At 41.3% G+C, this 23,291-nt stretch overlaps 1 protein-coding gene across 1 annotated transcript in view; it reads right to left on the reverse strand.

Annotated features, from left to right (window-relative positions):
• The window catches only part of LOC134571702 (4-aminobutyrate aminotransferase, mitochondrial-like), a 965,679-nt gene that overhangs the window by 80,689 nt on the left and 861,699 nt on the right, over positions 1-23,291 (reverse strand). The window contains exon 15 of the mRNA XM_063430224.1: positions 22,459-22,605. Coding sequence (XP_063286294.1) covers positions 22,459-22,605 — 147 coding nt within the window. The remainder of the gene's footprint in view (positions 1-22,458; positions 22,606-23,291) is intronic.

Below are 23,291 nucleotides of genomic sequence, written 5' to 3' on the forward strand. Positions count from 1 at the left end.
AAGACTGAAACAAAGATAACTCGCTGTATAGGCACCTACGACCTCTATTGGAAGAAAATACAAAAAAAAATAATCTCCCACAATTGGCCAATTCTACAACATGATATTGACCTAAGTGATAATATTGGAACATTTCCCCAAATTACAGCACGTAGGGCAAAAAATCTTAAAGATATTCTAGTCCATAGTCATACGGAACCTACTAAATTATCACAGTCGACTTGGTTAACACAAACAACAACTGGAGTCTACCGTTGTGGGCACTGCAAGGCATGCCAATTTATCAAAACTACGAAAATAGTCACTAGCTCCAAAGAAGGAATATGTGGTTAAGGAGTTTATTAACTGCAGTTCCACACGGGTGATATACTTCATCACCTGTAGCTGTGGCATTCAATATGTAGGCAAAACCTACCAACAATTTAAACATAGGATATTACAGCATGTTTGCTCGATTACCAATCTAAACGTCTCGACTCCAGTGTCAAATCATGTTCGCAATTATTATGATGCGCACCCCACAAAGTTAACTTTTCAGGCTTTGGAAAAACTCACCCTAAATACCAGAAAGGGGAATTTCAATAAAATACTACTTATGAAAGAATCCAGATGGATCTATCTTCTGAAAACATTGTCACCAGATGGTCTGAATGAGGAATTCAATTTTACCCCTTTTATACACTAACATTTATCTTTTCATATGAATTGCCCTTTCTCCTAAACTACTGATAGCCATTATTACATCAGTATAATATCTGAGGCATGCATGTCTTATAGTAGATTTAGGGGGATGGCCTCAAGGAGGAAATCATTTCCATCCTTTTTGCACATATTCATGCTCACAGGAACTATTTCTCCAAATCACTGGTATTCACTATTACATCAACATAATGTCAGTGGCATGCATATGTGTATTACAAATACATTTAGGGTGTTACTATTCTTCTTTATTCAGGATATTTTAATTGGTCACTAAGGGAGTTATAATTGATAATCTATGTCAAAGGTCTTCTAGTTATGTACACATTTGTATATATCACACATTGACTCTAATTACTTTTTCTGTATGCGTTGGTATTCAACAGTTTCTTTATTACAATCATTTGGCTATTAAATTTGTAACCAGTAAAATGTTCATATTAACCACATAACAAAGGGTTAATACATTCACTAAAGTGGTCTTTCCTCCTTTGAATGAAACCTCCGTTACGTCAGTATCCACGTAACTAACTGTCAGGATTACTGTTTGATCCAGCACGTAGAACTGTATAGCACGGATGACAAATAAGTAACGTATTACCGATCCTTAGAATGGCCGGATTTAATGTACATAGAATAGTCAGAATACTAGCCGAGGTCAGGGAACACAGAAAGGGACGCAGCGATGAGGAAAGCCAGGAGTCAGGATACCAGATACCATATAGAGAAGTCAATAAACAAAGCCAAAGTAAAAAAACAGGTAGAAAACTAATAACAGGAATGCGCTCTTGGACAACCACAAGGGAAACCACGACAGGGCACTGAGCAGGATGGAACTGGGCCTAAATACCCCTCCTTTAGTTCTGATAGGCTGTAACCGGCCTTTGACCCCAAAGTCAGTTACCAGGTTTCATTTGCATAATTGCTGCTCAGCATTAACCCTTCTTTGGATTCAGTTGCAGCACGGCACGACTTTTCATGTGTGGACAGTAAATGTCATTAACCACATTTCTATAAGCGGATGAATACGTGACACTAATTAGGAATTGCCGAATAATTATTTCCGTCTATGCGATGGTATCTAACAGTTTTTTCATTACAATCATTTGGCTATTAAACTTGTAACCTTTAATCTGTTTATATTAATCCACACAACAAAGGGTTAATACAGTCACTAAAGCGGTCTTTCTTCCTTTGAATGAAACTTCCGTTACGTCAGTATCCACGTAACCAATTAGGAATTTCCGAAATTCGACCAATAGAATTACATCTCAGCATATTTAAACCGGTTGCTAAGCACTGACCGTTTCCCATTTGACGAGCTAGGTTGGGCGAAACGTGCGCGTCAGAGGTCTGTAGTGTGCTACTCTGGTGAATTTATAGTTTAGCACTAGACTGGCGACTGCGCTGTTTCTACTTGCTATTAATTTATTATTATTATTTTTATTTTACTTTTCTTTTTAATTCACTATTAGCGTAGTGAGGTTGGAGTAGGTGCCCTTGAAGGCACGGGTTATCATAGGTATAGGGGATTTAGTTCCTTACCCCTGCCAGTAGCTGATAGGGCATGCCTGCTAGAATCCTTATTCCCCTCTCTTTCTGTTTTATGTTGGGATCTGCTTTTTGTTAGACTTTCAATTGGTCTGGTATATGGATATTTAGTACTTATTTAGTACTTAGCGAACAAATGCCAATACTGTCTGGAGTTATAGGCAGTACTAACTCATACATTATTTCACCGCACTCTCTCTGTTGAATATTTCATTGCTACATTTCAATACTGTTACAAGTTTTAACGGGCGGTATTAGAAGCAGACTATATCTATTTTTTCGGCGGGTGGTGATCATACCGTTTTCCCTGCCATCTGCCTCAGTCCTAATAATTTACAGTATATTCTGAAATTTTGGACTTCATGTCCACCGAAAACGGAACTTAGTAGCAGTGTATATATATATATATATATATATATATATATATATATATATATATATATATTCATTAGTATGTCACTGGTATATTTATACCGATACTAACCAATGGGCGGCAGTAGAAGCAGACTACTTAATAGATTACTGAATTTTTTGAGGTCAGATCGGCACTCTATGTTTAGCACTCTTAATAACTAATAACGGGCGACATTAGAAGCATACTATATATAGAAGATCCATCTTTTCGGCGGGGGGTAATCATACTATATTCCCTGCCATTTGCTTCCGTCCTAATAACTCACAGCATATTCAGTGTCTATACGAGTATGTCACTGATATACTTATACCGAGATTAACCAGTAGAAGCAGACTTCTTAATAGATACCCGACCTCTTTGAGATCAGATTGGCATTCTATGCCTAGTACTATCAATAACTGATTAGCAGTACTTATACCAGACTTTTCTTACTACCTTTATTTGTAACCATCATCAATATTAGCAGTTTCCATATAGGACTCTTGGGACTAACTCTATCTATGTTGTTATTATACTAATTTGTAACAGTAACAACAGGTCCCCACAGTACCTAATTTTAGATGATTTTTTTCTTTGGTGTATACACTTAGCACTTTTTTGGTTTTCTTTATTAGATGTGTCAATACATTTTCATTGTTTTTTATAGAGATGGATAAATAAAATGTCATTGTTTTAATAGGTATACTTTGTCTGATAGATTGTCCGTATATATTTAGACATTCTATAGATGCATCAATCTTGCATCAACTCTCAGATACACTATCCTTTATTTCCTCTCCTAATTGGTCTTTCCAAAAACCGTATTGCCCCACTACAGTCTGTAATGAATGCTGTCGCCAGACTGATTTTCCTCTCTAGTCGGTCCTCTCACACCTCATCCCAGTCCTTACATTGGCTTCCTGTATCCTATAGGAGTCAATTTAAAGTGCTAACCCATACCTATAAAGCATTGACCAATTCAAGCCCTTCTTACATCCCTTCACAGATCCAGAGGTATGCCCCTTCTTGGTATCTCCTCTCTGCCTGTGATGTTCTCCTGTCCTTAAATTATTTATGAAGTGCCTTAAAACCTCTCTCTTTAGGAAAGCATATGGCCTCCCAGAGTAAACTCTACCTCACATACCTGTCTCTTGCTCTCTCCTAAAGGGCAGCACTCTACTCTTTCCTCCAGCTCTGCTTCACTCCCACCTTATTTGATTGCTATTTCCTGTCCTTTTGTGTTTTACATCCCACTTCCTATAAACTGTAAGATCGTTTGAGCAGGGTCCTCTTCAACCTATCGTTCCTGTAAGTTTTCTTGTAATTGTCCTATTTATAGTTAAATCCCCCCTCTTATAATATTGTAAAGTGCTGCAGAATCTGTTGGCGCTATATAAATGGCAATAATAATAATTTACAAAAAGAAAGCTAATGTATATAAAATAATGTATATAAAATAAAAACTGCAGAAAATAATAATAATAATTAGTAATATTTATTTTTGAATTGGCACCCCTAACTAGGCATATCAATAACACTTACAAACCATAGATCATACAGATCAGTATATTAGAATCAGGGATAAGTTCTCCTAGATATAAAAAAAATGTAATTAGGTCATTAGCAGTTTTCACAGTAGGTGAGATAAGAGAAGTATAATAAGAAATAGGTGCACAGCATTTGCAGGTGAAGATTGTCAATAAACAACATATAATAAACAAAATAGACTCTCAGTGAACACATTCTACAGCACCCCAGCTCATAGGCGTGCACAGCCTATTGTATAAGGGTGTGCACCCTAAAGCACAAACACACATACATACATACATACACACACATATACTGCTGTGTGTGTGTGTGTGTGTGTGTGAGAGGGTGCTATATGTGTGTGTATGTATGTGTGAGGGTTATGTATGTGTGTATTGTGTGGTGTAGGGGGACCATTTAGTAAACATTCCCCCTCCCTGCTTACCTTATGTAGGGAGGGGGGGGACCATGCCGCTGCCATCCCTGGTGGTCCAGTGGTGAGTGAACTCTAGCCTGCGGGGCTAGAGTTCACTCTCGCGAGATCTGAGCGTTGCCGCGGCAACGCTCAGATCTCACGAGAGGAACTCGGCGGAGCTGCTGGCAAGAGCTCCCTGGGTCCTCTCCTGCCTCCCTCCATGCTGCTGTGAGTCAGTGAGAGAGAGCTTTGATCTCCCTCACCGGACCACGGAGTGAGGCACATAGTGCGGGCCGCAGGGATTAGGGTGTGCCCAGGCACAACCCGTGCGCATGCCTATGCCCGAGCTAAACATTAGGAAATACCGGCACAGGGTATTGCTGCAAGAAGTAATGTATTTCCATACATAATCATACTTCTCAGAATATGGTTTGGTAGGGGGGCCTTCAGGTTACATCACCAATGATATACCTTACTTCACTGGGAATGCCCGCAATGAGCAAGAGTGAATGGACTTGCGCACTGAAGAGTCAAGAACACCACGTGACAAAGTCTAATGTGTGCTTTCAGCATGGTCCTAGTGCCAGCCACACAGTGCAAACATGTCTAGTGATATACTCTTTCACGGCATGCTGGAAAGAACAGAAGCAACACAGTCACTCACTGGGCCCCAATCGCAGCAGCGGCTCCACATGCTTCTCGATGTCCCAGGAGTGAGAGGCACACCTTACTTGCACCCAGGCTGCAGAATACATTTGCAGGTCCTCAAATGTAAGGTGTGCTTGCCTCTCTCCCGTCACCCCCTGCAGCCACTGCCCCATGTGGGTTGCAACGTGCAAGGAATGGGAGACGCGCCTTGTCTTTCCTGCCTTGCCTATCGTGGGCATTCTGAGTAGTTCTCAATTTGCTGTACCCATGCTGTTCCAGGATCCCCTCAGGGTGTCTGAACCCTGGGGATCCAACTCTGTATGTGGAACAGCAGCATGAGCTGAAAATCTGCATCTGCAGTACTCTCTGGGGATTGATGTTGCCAGAACTCAGACTATTCTCTCAGTCTGATAACTTGTGAGTTCAAAGGCACTACTCTGGTGTGATGATATGGCTTCATTGGCTCCACCCGCCACAGCTCTGGTAAGGGGCTTGAACCAAAAGATTGCTGACCCACTCTGTCTGCCTCTAGCACCACAATCAGTGACACTAGTGACTAACTGCTATAATGAGTTTCTGTACTTGTTTGAATTGCAGTTTCACCCATCACCAATGCCATCTGCCTGCATTTTGTCAAACACCCTTCTTTCACTATATCAAAAGATTCCAAGATTGTCCCCTGCACAGTAAATCTGCTTCTGTTAGACATGCCATGGGGGATCTAGTGCTGCTTTACTCACTTGCCAATCTAAGTTAAAGTATGTTGGAAAAACCTTTAGGCCATTCAAAAAGCGCATCCAAGAACATGTGCGGTCCCCTAGGAATCCACAGGATAACCCCATCTCTAGGCACCTTAGGGAATATCATAATGGAGATTCAAACGGGCTGCACTTCTGTGGCCTTGAACACGTGAAAAAAAGCTCCAGGAGAGGGAACTATGACAAATTCTTGAGACAACGAGAATCGTTTTGGATATATAAATTAAAAACTCTAAGCCCAAAAGGTCTTAATGAAGGTTTCTCGTTTTCCCCTTTTCTATAATGGCTTTTTATAAATCACCATCTTATAACTACTGGATTGTTCCGATATTCCAGGAAATTCGGATCACCCTTTAATGAAATTATTGAGGAGACCGGAACCAATGGAAGATGCCTTTTACCCTTTAAATATCTGGTGACAACATTAGGATTATCTGAACAAATGGAGCAGCACTTTGCTCCAGTTATGTTGTATTGGTTAAGCCCACATTAAAACTCCCAAGGGCTCTATTTTTAACTATTATTTTTGATTTATTATTATATTTTTTCTTTAAGGATTACACCATTCTAACGGGTTAAGAGATACAATACAGTGTCATATTAACTTTTAAGGACGTAATATTTATACACTCTGAACCAAGAATTTGATAGATTGAGGAGACATCACACTAAATGGTGATCTCTCTTAATCTCTAGATATTGGATGCACATGATGCAGCTTATCCATGCCTTTTTTTTTTTTTTTTTTACTAGTGGACTAGCAACCTTTAAGTCTATATAGACTATTAAAACGAAACTGGTTCTGAAAGTGATTGGAGCTAGGCTTCAACAGATAGTAAATTTAGAATCTTTAACAGTAACCATAACATGTTATTATATATCCTTTAGACACTGGACACTATGTATCATCTTACGCCCTTACAAAGTTTACGGGTAATATGGCAATTCTGTATCCTTATATACCTTTTACCACTCTACATTGATGTTTCCATTTTTATTAATATATGGGATCCAAGGTTTAGACCCTCTGACCCTCAAGGGTTAATTGGAAGCTAACTTCAAACACAATCTATTTTCTATATTTACCTTGTGCGTTCCAGTTTGTTCGGCTCTGAGCTCTTTTGACTTTGAGTTCCCTTGATTGTACCTATTCAGCCTCCGTCCGCCTGACGTCACAGGGCTAGGCGTGGTCAAAACCAAACACAGCTTCGGAGGCGGATCCAACCCCCTTTAAAAGACCGGGTAAGCACCCAACATGGAAACACTCTTGAAAAAGGTGCCTGAGAGCGCTGAAACGTGCGTCGAGTTTAGACGTTTTTTCTTTCTTATTAGGTTAGGTTCCTGATGCAGCCTTTTAGTCCTCTGTAGGTCTTGGGGATGATTCTAGCTAGTTACTTGGGCTTCAGTCTCTCATCTCTCAGCCATAGAGTTTGGTCACTTTACTTTGATCAGCCTCTTGGATTAGAAAGCTGTTACTTTACTGGCAACTGTATTCACAAGAGTACTTACTTAGATAGGGTGGTTGTTATATTTCCCAGCATATCTAAGTAGTTAGATAGTGTGTGCCTAATGTGTTTTTTTCAGCATCTACCTGGGCAGTTCACCTCTTTTTATCAGCTGTACTTATAGTGTCTGTCTAGATAGAAAGACTGGGTCTGACTGCTACACCATTATTTTTTTTTCTCTATTTACCTAAACGATTCAAATATTTTCTCCAACAGGATTTGACCTCAGGAGGGGACCTTATTTACTTAGTAGTATTTTTTCTCTATCTTCCCTAAGACTTTTTTAGTCCTATTTAGGACAATCATAAGTCTGGTAAAATCTAAGGCAGTGTTATATTTTCAGCCTGCCTATCATCTCTCCTTAATCTTTATAATGCAATTTCAAACAGACTAGATCTGGAAGGTGTGTCTATTATATATTGAGGCTTTTTAGGTTTACCTATTGGGCTACTATATGCAGTAACTCTGAGGAATATGTATAGCATTATTATATTGCCTATGGCCGTAGTCTGTCCTCACATGTATGTTAGCTGCAGTTACCCTAGTAAATCTGTCCTCTACCTGTTATTAACTAGTAGAAAGTAGTGATGTCCTGAACGGTTCGCCGGCGAATAGTTCCCGGCGAACATAGCATGTTCGCCACGGCGTGTGAACACATGCGATGTTCGGTCCGCCCCCTATTCTTTATCATTGAGTAAACTTTGACCCTGTACCTCACAGTCAGCAGACACATTCCAGCCAATCAGCAGCACACCCTCCCTAGCAGACCCTCCCACCTACTGGACAGCATCCATTTTAGATTCATTCGGAAGCTGCAACCATTTTATTTTTTCATTTTTTTTTTTCAGTGCATAGAAATGTTACAAGCAGATACTCCCCCCCAGACACTCTGTATTACTGCAGATACTCTGTGTTACTGCAGATACTCCCTCCAGACACCCTGTGTTACTGCAGATACTCCCTCCAGACACTCTGTATTACTGCAGATACTCCCTCCAGACACTCTGTATTACTGCAGATACTCCCCCAGACACCCTGTGTTACTGCAGATACTCCCTCCAGACACTCTGTGTTACTGCAGATACTCCCCCCAGACACCCTGTGTTACTGCAGATACTCCCTCCAGACACCCTGTGTTACTGCAGATACTCCCACCAGACACCCTGTGTTACTGCAGATACTCCCTCCAGACACTCTATTACTGCAGATACTCCCCCCAGACACTGACACAGAGCAGAATAGGGACTGTTCCTTCCGCATAGGGTCACTTGGCAGATATGGATTGACACCTATCCTAAGGATCCCAGATACACACAGACACAGAGCAGAATAGGGACTGTTCCCCCTACATAGGGTCACTTGGCAGATATGGATTGACATGACACCTATCCTAAGGATCCCAGATACACACTGACACAGAGCAGAATAGGGACTGTTCCCCCTACATAGGGTCACTTGGCAGATATGGATTGACACCTATCCTAAGGATCCCTGATACACACTGACACAGAGCAGAATAGGGACTGTTCCCCCTATATAGGGTCACTTGGCAGATATGGATTGACACCTGTACTCAGGGACCCTGATACACACTGGGGGGGGGACCTACTGTCCTCCCCCTGCCCCCACTCCTGCACGGTGGGTGGGGGCCATAAAAATAATGAGGGGGGGACCTACTGTCCTCCCCCCGGCCCCCACCCGTGCACGGTGGGTGGGGGCCATAAATCACAATGGGGGAGGACCTACTGTCCTCCCCCCGCCCACGCCCCTGTGTGGTGGGTGGGGGCCATAAAAATAATGAGGGGGGGCCTACTGTCCTCCCCCCGGCCCCTATCCCTGCGTGGTGGGTGGGGGCCATAAAAATAATGAGGGGGGGACCTACTGTCCTCCCCCCGGCCCCCACCCCTGCGCGGTGGGTGGGGGCCATAAAAATAATGAGGGGGGGGGACCTACTGTCCTCCCCCCCCTGAGCGGTGGGTGGGGACCCTAAAAAAACAATAAGGGGGGGACCTACTGTCCCCCCCCAGCCACCACCCCTTAGTGGTGGGTGGGGGCACTAAATAAAAATCCACCCCCAATCAAAGGTGACTAGGGGTCCCAAAGCCCCTAGTCACCCACCCCAAAAAAGCTACCCCCTACCTACCCCCCTCACCCTAAAAAAATAGTGAAGGGGGAATAAAATAACTAACCTGTAACTAAGAAACTAAGAAAAATTCAACTTACCATTTGACGTCTTCTTTTTTCTAAAATCTTCTTTTTTCAGCCCCAAAAAAGGCCAAATAAAAAGCCATAAGAACCGACGCAATTTAAAAAAAAAAAAAAAAACGAGCGCAAAAAAAAAAAAATCCATCTTCACCCATGGAGGGCTCCGCGCAGACTGAGCTCTGCAGGGCGGGGGAAGGCTTATAAAGCCTTGCCACGCCCTGCAATTAGGCTAAGAACACTCTGATTGGCTGGTTTAAGCCAATCAGAGTGCTCTGTCATTTTACACAGCGAAAATTCCAAAGAACTTTCCCACGCTGTGTAAAATGACACAGAGCACTCTGATTGGTTAGATTCCAAGCCCACCAATCACAGTGCTCTGTGTCATTTTGCACAGCGTGGAAAAGTTATTTGGAATTTTCCCACGCTGTGTAAAATGACAAAGAGAACTCTGATTGGTGGGCTTGGAATCTAACCAGTGTGTTCTGTGTCATTTTACACAGCGTGGGAAAGTTCTTTGGAATTTTCCCACGCTGTGTAAAATGACAAAGAGAACATGCCTCTGCAGCCTCACTGCTTAATTCTCTGCCATTTAGGAGTTAAATCCCTTTGTTTATGAACCCTAGTCACACCTCCCTGCATGTGAGTTGCACGGCTTTCCATAAACACTTCCTGTAAAGAGAGCCCTATTTAGGCTTTCTTTATTGCAAGTTCTGTCTAAATAAGATTTTCTTATCCCCTGCTATGTTAATAGCTTGCTAGACCCTGCAAGAGCCTCCTGTATGTGATTTGAGTTCAATTTAGAGATTGAGATACAGTTATTTAAGGTAAATTACATCTGTTTGAAAGTGAAACCAGTTTTTTTTTTTTCATGCAGGCTCTGTCAATCATAGCCAGGGGAGGTGTGGCTAGGGCTGCATAAACAGAAACAAAGTGATTTAACTCCTAAATGACAGTGAATTGAGCAGTGAAATTGCAGGGGAATGATCTATATACTAAAACTGCTTTATTTAGCTAAAGTAATTTAAGTGACTATAGTGTTCCTTTAAAAAAAAAAAAAAGCCAAACAATGGGGGAAAAAAAACAACCTTTTCCCCTCCACAGCTTTGGCATAATATGTCCGGCTTAGGAAAAGTGATTCAAAATATATGTCTTGATTTATTGAGTACATAATATGTGTAGGATTTCAGATTATGTTGAAAGTTACAGGTCACAAAATACAAGGACTAAAATTTAATTTCAATGTGTAACAATTTTAGAAGTTGGTATGTTTGTCTTGTAAGTTTTGTAACAATCACAAAAAACAAAATTGCCACACAACAGTATATATTTATATAAAATAGATATCACAGTCTATTTACCTAAGGTTATTTTGTCACTATTTATGTATTTTATCGCTAATCTCTGCTAAATATTGGAGTAAAAATGTACACATGACAATTTTTTTTTTTTAATGTTACATAGTTACATAGGCTGAAAAGAGACATGTGTCCATCACGTTTAGCCTTCCTCACATTTGTTTTTTGCTGTTGATCCAAAAGAAGGCAAAAAAAAACCAAAAACAGTTTGAAGCACTTCTAATTTTGCAACAAACTAGGAAGAAAATTCCCTACTTGACCCCAGAATGGCAGTCAGATTTATCATTGGATCAAGAAGCTATTTCCCTGCAGGTGAAAAATTATATAATTAAATATTCTTTTTTTTTGTTGCTGTTTAACCCCTTCCCGACCATGGATGTATCAGGTATGTCAGACAAAAAACAGGACATACCCGATACGTCCTGGGGTAATTAGAGCTCTGGAAGCGATAATGATCGCTTCCAGCAGCTCTAATGGTATTACAGCAATGCCTCAATACCCCCCTCACAGCCGGGGCCACGTGGAGCCCCGCAGTTAGACAGAGCATCGGAAGCCTTCAGCATGCTTCCAATACTCTGTCTCTACTGAGTGCCTCGAGGAGGGGGGGGGGGGGGGGGAGGGGGTTGAGGCACTCAGTATATATACTAAAAACTTTAAAAAAAATTAACTTAATTTCAAAAAATTAACCCCATACCATGTACTTACAGATCGCCACGTTCCCCCGCCGGCGATCGGTCTTCTTCTTTGGGGGAAATCTCTGGACTGAGCCCAGAGCCCAAAAAAGGACCCCCAGGGGCCATGGGACCACTCTAGAAGAGCGGTCACATGGCCCCCATAGGTGTCCATAGTGCTGCCAGCAGAAGGAATGCCTGAACTGAAAGTCCCCCTGCTGGTTGAAAAGTAAAAATAAAGTTAATAGAAGTTAAAATAAATAAAGATAATAATTTACAGCCATGTATATAACATATATTATATCTATAGATATCTATCTATCTATCTATATATATATATATATATATATAGAGAGAGAGAGAGAGAGAGAGAGAGAGAGAGACAGAGAGAGAGATCTTATATACATCACACTGTGTATTTTTTATTAATATATACATATATTAATATACAAATACACACAGTAAAATTACACACATGTATATATACAAAAATAGTAATGCACTCCACCTTCCTTGATGTACTTGCCCGGTGCTTATCAGCAAACAGATACAGCCAAAATATGAGATTTGTTTTTCTTTTGTTTTGATTCTTTCTCTGAGTTTTCCAGTCTCCCATATAGCTATACATTTCTAATGATGAGATCTAGTGTTCCCACAGAGCAAGGCAAAGCTGCATTAGGATGATGATGTGTGGCAACAGAAGATTGTGGTGGATCCTTGTTACAGGATGGATAAGTATAAGCTGTATCACAGTAGGGATGGGAGACAGGCAATGCGGGCAGAAGATACTCCAAATAAGGGAGTCAGTTTAAAAAGATTAGAGTCTACATTTTAATAATCCTTCTATTCCTCCAAGGTGTCCGGAACAACGGCGGCAGTGGTTTAGGCAAAGCAGGGAGTCAGGAAAAACTGGACATATTTGCAGCCCTTCTGGGAGGAGTCGGAACTGGATTAAGAATATGGAATTCCGCAAATATCACATCCAGTCCTACATACTCTACAAACTCTGCCACTAGTACTCATTCTCATAATTACACTATACTTTTGTGTGGCAATGATATAGATGAGGAAGAAACTTGAAAAGGGGGATATATTTGAAATGTTTTTTTGTTTTGTTTTTGTTTCTCTCTCTCTCATACATTGCACATACATACATATTTAACACACACACACATTCACCTAAATTTATTTTTTGTTTTTGTTTTGTTTTTTGACAAATTTGTATAAAATGTGAATTGACAGCCATAGGAAAGTACAGGAGAACTTATGTCGCTGAGGGAACTATTCCAGAGCGACGGTGGGTTGAATTTCTCCTGTATATCAGGTTTTTGCTCCCACTAGGTTCTCTTGTACTAGAGGGATAACTAGATAACGGAGCAACATAGATGAAGAAACAGTGGGGGAATGTGGGGTGATGCAACCCCTATTTGATTGTTTTCTTTTACCTTACTCATCTCACTCACACTAATTCCTGTGCTCCCCTTTCCTACTTCAGCTCTCATAGTTTAGATAGATAAGAGGGAAATATTATTATTTTTAAATGTGCTCAACATAAGAGAAGAAAAAGTGAGGGAATGTGGTGACATTCTGTCATCAAATTAACATGGTGACCAGGGGTCATGTGATCAAGTTCATGTAGATCTTTCTTACAGGGGGATAAGCTTTACCCTTTGATATGTTAAGTAGGTAATTCAATACCTTTACAAGTCAGGAGAGAGATAGCCACTCCCCCCATCCTCATTCCTCTCTGTTCCTTCTTGGCTGTGCTACTGAGCAGATGTGCAGACGCCATGTGCTATCTTGGTGAACCATGTTATACTCTATTGCTTCCTTATCTTCCTTGGTGGATGTGATGTTGGACTTGCAGCAGTGAGCCATTACTAGATGTGAAGGCCTAACCGTGGGTGAGATCAAACGTGTGGGGAAGGGGATTACTATATAGATAGATAGATTTAAAAGGGTTGTTGCTCCGTGGGTCTGGGCTGTGTGTTTGTGATACATTTATAGTATTGTGTTGTTGTCTTCTAAATAAATACCTTTTAATGTAGACGAACCTTGTGTAATATATATATATTGATTTGGTGATACACCACACCCTTAGGTACTGGAAGCTCTTGAGCTCTATAGTTCTCATAAATAGCTGTAGTAACCATGGAACAGAGAGTGGTAACTGAGGCAGCTTCACCTTTACGAGACCACCAAGGCATAATAAACAATTAGTCCGATTTCCTCCACGGAGCTGTCTGTTGCAAATAGACCCGAAGACATCTTTTGAGATCCAATTTGTGGCATTTTTCCTCCATTGCAGAAGATGGGTAAGGAAAATAATTCGGCAGTTTAATTTCCTGGTTAATATATGATATGTTGAGACAATCTTAGGAAAGAACTCCGGTCTGGGATGAAGAACCACTCTGTTGTGAAAGTAGGTGGTGTGTGGTTCATCCACAGAGCCTTAATGTAGCAGAGGCCAAGGCTAATATCAGGAGAGTTTTCTGAGTGAGCAACATGATGGAATTATTCTCGAGGGGATCAAATGGTGCTTCGGTCCATGTATGTAGAACCAATGGAAGATCCTAAGCTGCAGTTTAATCCTAATGACCGCTTTAAAAAATCTGATAATCACAGGATCGTCCGCCCAACTAATGCCTGACAAGGCAGATATGGCAGAACAGTGCACCTTAAGAGTATTGAGGCAGAGTACCCTATCTAGACCTGATTGTAAGAATCCAAGGACATGCGAAGAGGAAACGGAACTCAAAGATTTAACATCAGATTTGAACCAATCTGCCAATGCTTGCCATATCTTGTGGTAAGTACTAGAGGTCGAAATCTTCCTAGAGCATAAAAGTGTGGAAACCAACTTTTCATAAGCCTCTGTAGTAGAGGGAACCAAGGCCGACCAGGACAGATTGGGATGATGGCACTTCTCCTTGGAGATCTTTCTGAGAACCGCATGAATCACAGGTATAGGTGTGAAGACCTCTTTGGACAGCTGCCATTCTGTCTCCTCTACCTGCCATTGGCTTATAAAGTCTGCCAACGTGTTCTCCCCGTGAGAAAAATTGAACATAGCCCTGCTAGGTTCTGTTGTGCCAAAGACATGATCGGGAGAATCTCCTTCTCCTGCAACGCTTTTGGTGCATCCCTGATGGTTTATATAAGCTACAGCAGCTTTGTTGTCCAATCTCCGCTTCACCCATTTGTTTTGAAGTCTTGAAGTGTAGCATGGCCAGAAAGTCCGCTCTCAATTCTCTGATGTTTGAAGGTAAATGCTGAATGTCGAGAGGCCGCAACTCCTGTCCCAGCCGGGCTGGCTGGCATCCGTGGTTATGATCAACCATTCTATTTCCTTCAATTGAAATCCCCTGGACAGCCACCACTCCAACTCTGTTTTCAGATTTCTTGGAATGTGTAGAAGTGTCTCCCATTCCTGAGAACTGAAATCAAAGTTTTCCAGGAAATTTGTTTGGAAAGGACAGAGACTCCATTGAGCCCACCTGACTAGGCCTATGATTGCAGATAGGGGTACCTAAGAGCTTCATAAAATCTCTTGCCGCAGCTGAGGTCCTTCTGAGAAACTTCCCTAAGCGTTCCAGAAGACTGAGCTTTAATTCTTGTGCCAGAGACACTACAGCAGACCGGGTGTTGAAAGCGGTCCATAGAAAAATTATTTCCCTGGTAGGATTCAATTGACTCTTCTCCATGTTCAGCAGTCATACAAAATGAGAAAGCATCTGGAGAACCCATGCCCTCTGTTGCAGTAAAAGGCTGTATTCTGGTTCTACTACCAGGATGTCATCCAGGAATTCCTTGATTTCTCATCAAGGCAATGATAATGACTAATACCTTTGAGAAGGATCTTGGTGCCGGGCTTATTTGCGAAGCATAGAGCCTGGAATTGAATATGTTTATTGCCTACACAAAACCTGAGGAACCTTTGATAAGCAACGGCCACAGGTATGTAAAAGTAAGCGTCTCTCAAATCCATCGAAATCAACCAATCCCCTGGATGGATCACTGGAATGATGGAACTCAGGGATTCCATACAAAAGCTTCTTATTCAAAGAAAAACATTGAACTTATGTAGATGCAAAATGGGTCTCCATTTTCCTCCTTGTTTTCTTACCAGAAAAATTGAGGAATAGAATCCCAGGAGACGTTCTTGTTTTTGGACATGACAGATGACTTTCTGTTGAAGTAGGACAGAGATTTACTGCATTAACGCTTTCCTCTTTTGAGGATTGGCCGAGATTCTCGTTATGATAAATCGAGGTTGGAGATTTCATCTTCAACTATAAGTGTGTAGCCTGTTGAGACTATAGCCCTTACCCACATATCCCAAATTACTTCCCAGACATCCTGGAACCGGAACAATCTGGCACCTACCAGTTCCTGAGAAGTGACACCTTCACCTGCATTTGGTGATTAAAAGAATGAAAGGCTTCCCCTGGAAGCCTTTCCAGATTGTCTGCTATGCCAATTTGCTTTTCTTGAGTATTCACACCCTGGTCTGTATGATTCACTTTCCCCCATAAGAAGGTATATCTCTATAAGTGCTTCTGTCTTGCAGAACTAGGACATGTTTCACGTCCGCCGCTCTCTTAATTGCTTCCTCCAAAGGTTTGCCAAATAGTTCTTCACCCATAAATGGGAGAGAGCATAAATTACGTTTGGAAGCAATATCCACTTTATTGATCAAATCAGTAGAGGGTTCCAGAAGCCATTCACTGTCCAGTGTAAGTTCGGCAATGTGATGCCTTCTTACTCACTTATCTAGGTCTTCCTCTATGTCCTCTAAGCCTTGGAATCTAGAGGACATAGACCAAGGGAAATGTTCTCTTCACCAGAGGAAATAGGCTCCTACTGCATAATTCCAACTTCTCCTTCAGATGAGTCTAAATCCACGTGGAAAGTATCAAATCGGGATCTCTTTCCCCTGATGGATTCCGCCATACCTTCTGCCACTGCCTGTTTAATAAAAGAGGCTACATCCTGCGCAGAAGGACGTGACGAGGAGTGGCTTGTGGTGATTGACGTTGCTCGGTCTCAGAAGATATATGGGCCAAGGATTTTTTGCAAAGCCTGCAATTTTCCAAAGACCTTGCACCACATCCAGAGAAGGCAGCCATGCAGAGAAGGCAGCCACTAATTAAAATATGTAAATTTAAAAAATATATAATTATGCTCACCTATGACCTATTGCAGATGATTTTGCAGTAGAAGGAGAAATGTCCATGTTGCCACGTAGAATAAACAATGATAGAACACATACAAAAAGCAAGAACTGAAGTTACTTACAGTTTGCATTTTGCGCTTCCGCACCTTTAAATATTTGCACATGCTCAATTACATTACTTGACTTCCATCTTGGAAAGTGGCGAACTTTGGACTATTTGCGGCCACGCATGAGTGCATGCTCCTGAGCCAGCGTTTCCAGTTCAGGAAATGGCGCAACGGACAGGCGTCTTGCGGTTTGTTCCAGCCTTTTGAGGTGATAGAGGAGACTGAAAGGCTCTAATCCAGAGGCTGTTTGCCAGAATAAGCTGTATAAGCTGAATAAGAGAACTAATCTCTGCAGTCTCCAGGAGTCCCCAGCTTCTTGGAGGTGGGTTCTATGTGCCTGGAGCTTCCTGGATAGGGCGGCTGACCTCTACAGGCGTAAGGACTAAATTAGTCAGGTGAGCATAAAAAGAAAAAAAAATTAAAGAATAAAACTTCAGAATGAAAAAAACTGTCCTAAGGCTAAGATGACAGGAAAAAATACCTAGGTGCAGGGACTAATGGGGTACTCTTATACCTTCCTACCTATTTACTTAATTGTTTTTATGTTCTATTGGCTAAAGGGAGGAGCTAACCCATTAGTTAAATGCTGCCATGATTACCCAAGAAAACAATTTGACTGTTCAAATAACCCCACAAGGGCCTCCATTTGAGAAAGCAGACACTCCAGGGTATCTTATAAGGCGTATATTGTGCCCTAACATGTCACCAATTTATGTCAATGTTTGTGGTAAGTGTGACGGACCACCTGGCACCCCGACTGGGTGCCTCCTCCAATCGCTGCTCTTAGTGCTCACCGAGGACTCCAAGCACTCCACCAAACACCATCAGCACTGTAGCCTATTAGCCGCCGCTGCTTGGCTGAGGTCTCGCTGTCCTCCACCCTCCCTGGACCCAAGGATCCAGCTTCCAGGGGGTGAACCTCTCCTACTCCAGAGAGTATAGCTGTGAAGCTCTTATAAGAGCTAGTGGTTATATCTTGTATAGCAGGTCCCTACAAACACGGGGCGAGGCTCTATGTTGAGGGTAAAACTGGACTGGTTTAATGGTAGCCACACAGGCCTTTTATGCAATTCCTCATGCAAGGGGTATATCCACATTGACCTTGTGGGGGACTGAAGTATAATAGTCACAGACCAATCACAATCATGTTTAAACACCTGACACTCCCATAACAAACATACAATCCCTCTCCTCTGCCTGCAAGATAATTGAGTTAATACAGTATCTGCCTCACTTATCTCCAGGCAGAAAACCCACATATTTTACAAAACCCCCAAAGTACCCCAAAACACATAATATCCCCACAAATGTCACATCCCCTGATAGCCCTGATATGGGTGACCAATATATCCAAAAATCACCCAGATTAGTTCAGGGGTTCAGGAATTCTATGGAAGTCACATTTTGACCGACCACACGCATGGTTCCATGACCAAAAGAGTTCCAGAGAATCAGGTTTTGCGGTAGGGAATTCAAAGTAAAGATCAAAATACCTAACTTAGCCATTCGTAAGTACAGTCAGGGTATGTCTCTAGTACGGGAGTTTCTTCTTACCGAACACAGTTCGACTCCCATTCGAATAGCCTTACATCCATGGAAGTTAAGCGTTCAGCAAGTGTCCTATTTGAGTTCCATGCACTCGCGACTTAAGATGGCCGCCGTGTTCTAATGCAACTTCGAATGGCTTCAGGAGGTCAAAGTGCTACTTCGAAAGTTCAAATTGTTCCTGTTATAAGTCCAAAAGGCACAACCAGAGTCTATAACCCAAAGTTCACTACAGGGGCCATAGTCACAGGGTAAGAGGCTGGCAAGTATGCCCCTCCAAGACCCTGTGACGAGGTCCAGTTTGTCACAGTAATGAAAAGAAAAAAGGCATTTTTAAAATAATGTTGCATTTTTGCTGGGTATTTCTAAACTTGATGTGTGTCACGGTCATAAAATCCCCCAAATTTATGCTCAGTACATCTTCTGAGTAAACCAATATACCCAATGGATGACCTACTCCTAGACACTATTTTGTGAAGTTACAATGCTGTGAAAGAGACGTGACAAGTTCAGGTTTATAAGTGTGAGTTTTCATAGATCGTTTTCATGGGTCTGTGTTACATTATGGAGCACTTCAGCAGGTTACATATTCCAACTACACCATAAAGGCATTCCATTTCTTAAAGAATACATTCCAGGATATTTTAAAATGCATATTTTGAACCTTAGTATGGGATAATTTTCCCGCTAGCTTGTACCAAGTGTAGTGGTAATAAGCATTCTACCTGCCTTTTTGACATACCTAGTGAGTTTGCACAGTATATTTTGCAAACCTTATGTATGCTACGGCTGTATAATATTTAATATGCTGCTCAGCTACGTCGTCTGAGTACAGCAATACCCCCCTATGTACATTTGCCAGGTATATGTGGATGTTGAAGGAGCACATTTGAGACACAGCCATTCCAGTTTTTTTGTTTTTTTTGACGCTGTGTTCATGTCCCATTTTGGAATAGTTGAGCAGTATGGTTATTCAAACTACCCAATAAACATATACTATTTCTTAAACAACAGACTCCGGGGTATTTCAAAAAGCAATATTTTGAACCTTAGCGTGGGATAATTGTTTTGCTATTTTGTACCAAGTGTAGTGGAAATAAGCATTTTGTTCTGCCGTTTTAATACATACAATGAGGTTTTACTGTATATTCTGCCATAGGCGTGCGCACGGGGTGTGCCTGGGCACACCCTAATCCCTGCGACCCGCACTATGTGCCTCTCTCCGTGGGCCGGTGAGGGAGACCGGCCCACAGCAGCATGGAGGGAGGCAGAAGAGGATCCGTGGAGCTCTTGCCAGCAGCTCCGCCGGGTTCCTCTCGCGAGGTTGGAGCGTTGCTGCGCAACTCTCAGATCTAGCGAGAGTGAACTCTAGCCTCCTGCGGGGCTAGAATTCACTCACCACTTGACCACCAGGGATGGCAGCAGCACGGTCCCCCCTCCCTACATAAGGTAAGAAGGAAGGGGGGATATTAACTAAAAGCCCACCCCCACACAATACACACACACACACATACATCACCCCAACACACACACACACACTAACAGCACCCACACACTAACAGCACCCTTACACATACATACACTAACATCACACACACATATACAGCGCCCACACACACAGCAGTGTGTGTATGTATGTATGTATATATATATATATATATATATATATATATATATATATACACGCGGCGTGTGTTTTTGTGCTTTAGGGTGCACACCCTTATACAATAGGCTGCGCATGCCTATGTATTCTGCAAACCTTATGTGTGCTACGGCAGTATAATACTTCATAGGGATAACCACACACGAGAAGGATCTGGGAATTGTTATAGACAACAAATTAGGCAACAATATGCAATGTCAATCTGCAGTTGCTAAGGCCAGTAAGGTTTTGTCATGTATAAATAGGGGCATACATTCTCGGGATGAAAATATAATTTTGTCTCTTTATAAATTGCTGGTAAGACCACACCTTGAATATGCTGTGCGATTTTGGGCACCTGTTCTAAATAACGATATCATGGCACTAGAAAAAGTGCACAGACGAGCTACAAAACTGATAAAAGGAATGGAACATTTTAGTTACGAAGAAAGGTTGAAAAAATGTTAGTTTGGAAAAACGGCGCCTCAGAGGGGATATGATAACCTTATACAAATATATTCGGGGCCAGTACAAACCATTATCTGGAAATCTATTCATAAACAGGGCTATACATAGGACATGAGGTCACACATTTAGGCTGGAAGAAAGGCGATTTAAGGCAAAGAAAAGGTTGTTGTTTTTTTTACAATAAGAGCAATAAGGATATGGAATTCTCTGCTTGAAGAGGTGGTTTTATCAGAGTCCATACAGATGTTTAAACTGCAATTGGATAAATACGTGCAAAAACATAACATACAGGGAAATAATTTCTAATTAGTGGGGTAATAGCTGCTTGATCCAAGGATACATCTGCCTGCTATTTTGGGGTCAAGAATGAATTTTTTCCTAGTTTGTTGCAAAACTGGAAGCGCTTCAGACTAGGTTTTTTGCCTTCTTTTGGATAAACAGCAAAAACCTATGTGAGGAAGGCTGAAATTGATGGACGCAAGTCTCTTTTCAGTTATGTAACTATGTATCCTCCCAATGCTCCATCTCTGGTTGTGTGTAGGGGCTCTAAATAATTAAACAATGGGGGGTGGTGAACACGAACACCTTAAACAATTAGTGGCATGTCCATCCCTTTCCCCCTCAGGTGGCTAGGGTCCTGAACCCTTTAACCACCCCTATTAAAAATAAATAATTCACCCTAATATTAGTGAGGGGAGGGGGGCAATAAAACTAATAAACTGCCTAAGGAAAAACTATATACCATTAGATTTCTCTTTTTTTTCTTTCTTTAGACTCAAAAAAGGAGAAATTAAAATCGCACAGCAACTCATGAAAATTAAAAAAAAAAAAGAAAAAAAAACACAATAAAATGAATAAAACTTTGCCCTGCAAGGGCTCACACCATAGACTGAGCTGATACTATGTCCGATACTAAATTGCATGGGGACAATTTCCTTCTACCTGTTCTGAAATGAAGCTGCTCGCTGGTTCCACAAGGCCATGCTACAACTGGAGGTAAGCAGGAACACAAGGGGGATTGGTGGGTTCCACCAAAGGAACTAAGGTGCAGAGAAAGAGACACCAATAGGGGCTGGGTGGAGAAATAGACACACAAGGGTTGAAAGTAAGATACACTTAAGGGGGTAAGACATTCAACAGAAGTTATAAGAAACACAAAAAGGGACTAAATGTAGTAAGAAATTAAAAATGGGGTTAAGAGAGACAAAGGTAAACACATGTTTTGGTGGGGGTGCGGAGCGGCAAAATGCATCTTCATCTGTGTAGCTAAAAAAAAAAAAACTTGCACTGGCCCTGATTGTTATGTTACAATGTATTTATCACAACACACAAATTCAGCCTGTGCATTATTACACTATATGTATAGCTGTTCAAACTCTGAAAGGGATCGTCAGACCACCGTGAGCATTAGACCACTGTACAAGTTATCATTACAAATGAATGCTAATTCAAGATATTTTTTCGATTTGCAGTAGGAAAGACCTTTCAAAGTAAGCATTGCTTTACAATGAAAACAACTGTTTAAACTAAACATTTTTACGGTAATAAAATTGTCAATGATGATGCAATGATTTGGTACAAAGCCTGTGTCCCTACTTTGCCTCAGTATATCTGTGTTGAATTCTATCTCTATGAAATATCCATTTGGCAAGGTGGTGACAGTGCTGTTTTAAAATCTAACATTCTTAATTTTAAAGCATACAAATGGTTGAATGTATATGCAGTTTGCATAACCCTTTGGAAGAATACCAAAACTGTACTGCACTAATAACAAAATAACTTAAAATATTACCTGAAGCTCCAGCAAACCATCCAAGAGAACCTTCCCAGCAAGCACTGCATTGTTCAGAAGATCATCTCGCTTGATGACATTTAACACTTCAGCCAATAGGATGGTTTTGGATGGATCTCCAAGCCATGTATTAAAAATTCGATATGGCTGTAGGGGGAAAATGTATAGGATACAAGCTCATTCTTAGATCCATAACAAAAGATAATGGCATAATAAAAAAATGTATAATGTTATTAAATACATGTAGATATGGCCGTAATGTTTAAGTTCACAAACAACTGCTTAAAAGGAAAGAAATTCTAAACTTAAAATGCCCTCATCATGGATGCATGAGATTATCAATTACATCACACAACATTACAAATGACAAATATATCACTAATAATATCACACAGCAAATTAGAGAAACCATGTGTGAGAAACACACACACACACACACACACACACACTCCCCTTTAACTTCTTATCTACTTTTTCCTCACACATCCATTCTGCTTTTTTCGCAGCAGCTTCCACATTTCACCCACCTTCACACACACACACACACACACACACACACACACACACACACACACACACACACACACACACACACACACACACACACACACACACACACACTCCCCTTTAACTTCTTATCTACTTTTTCCTCACACATCCATTCTGCTTTTTTCGCAGCAGCTTCCACATTTCACCCACCTTCAATAATGACCTTCAATAAATCTGACATGACCCTCTCAGGTGCCTTATGCTTCCCATGCTAGCCTACTTTTATCTTCTTACCTCCCTTCTTTCTAATATACAGAGTCCTTCTCAAACTCTCCCAATTTCCT

Source organism: Pelobates fuscus, chromosome 8 (assembly GCF_036172605.1).
Source record: "Pelobates fuscus isolate aPelFus1 chromosome 8, aPelFus1.pri, whole genome shotgun sequence".
Classification (NCBI taxonomy): Eukaryota; Metazoa; Chordata; class Amphibia; order Anura; family Pelobatidae; genus Pelobates; species Pelobates fuscus.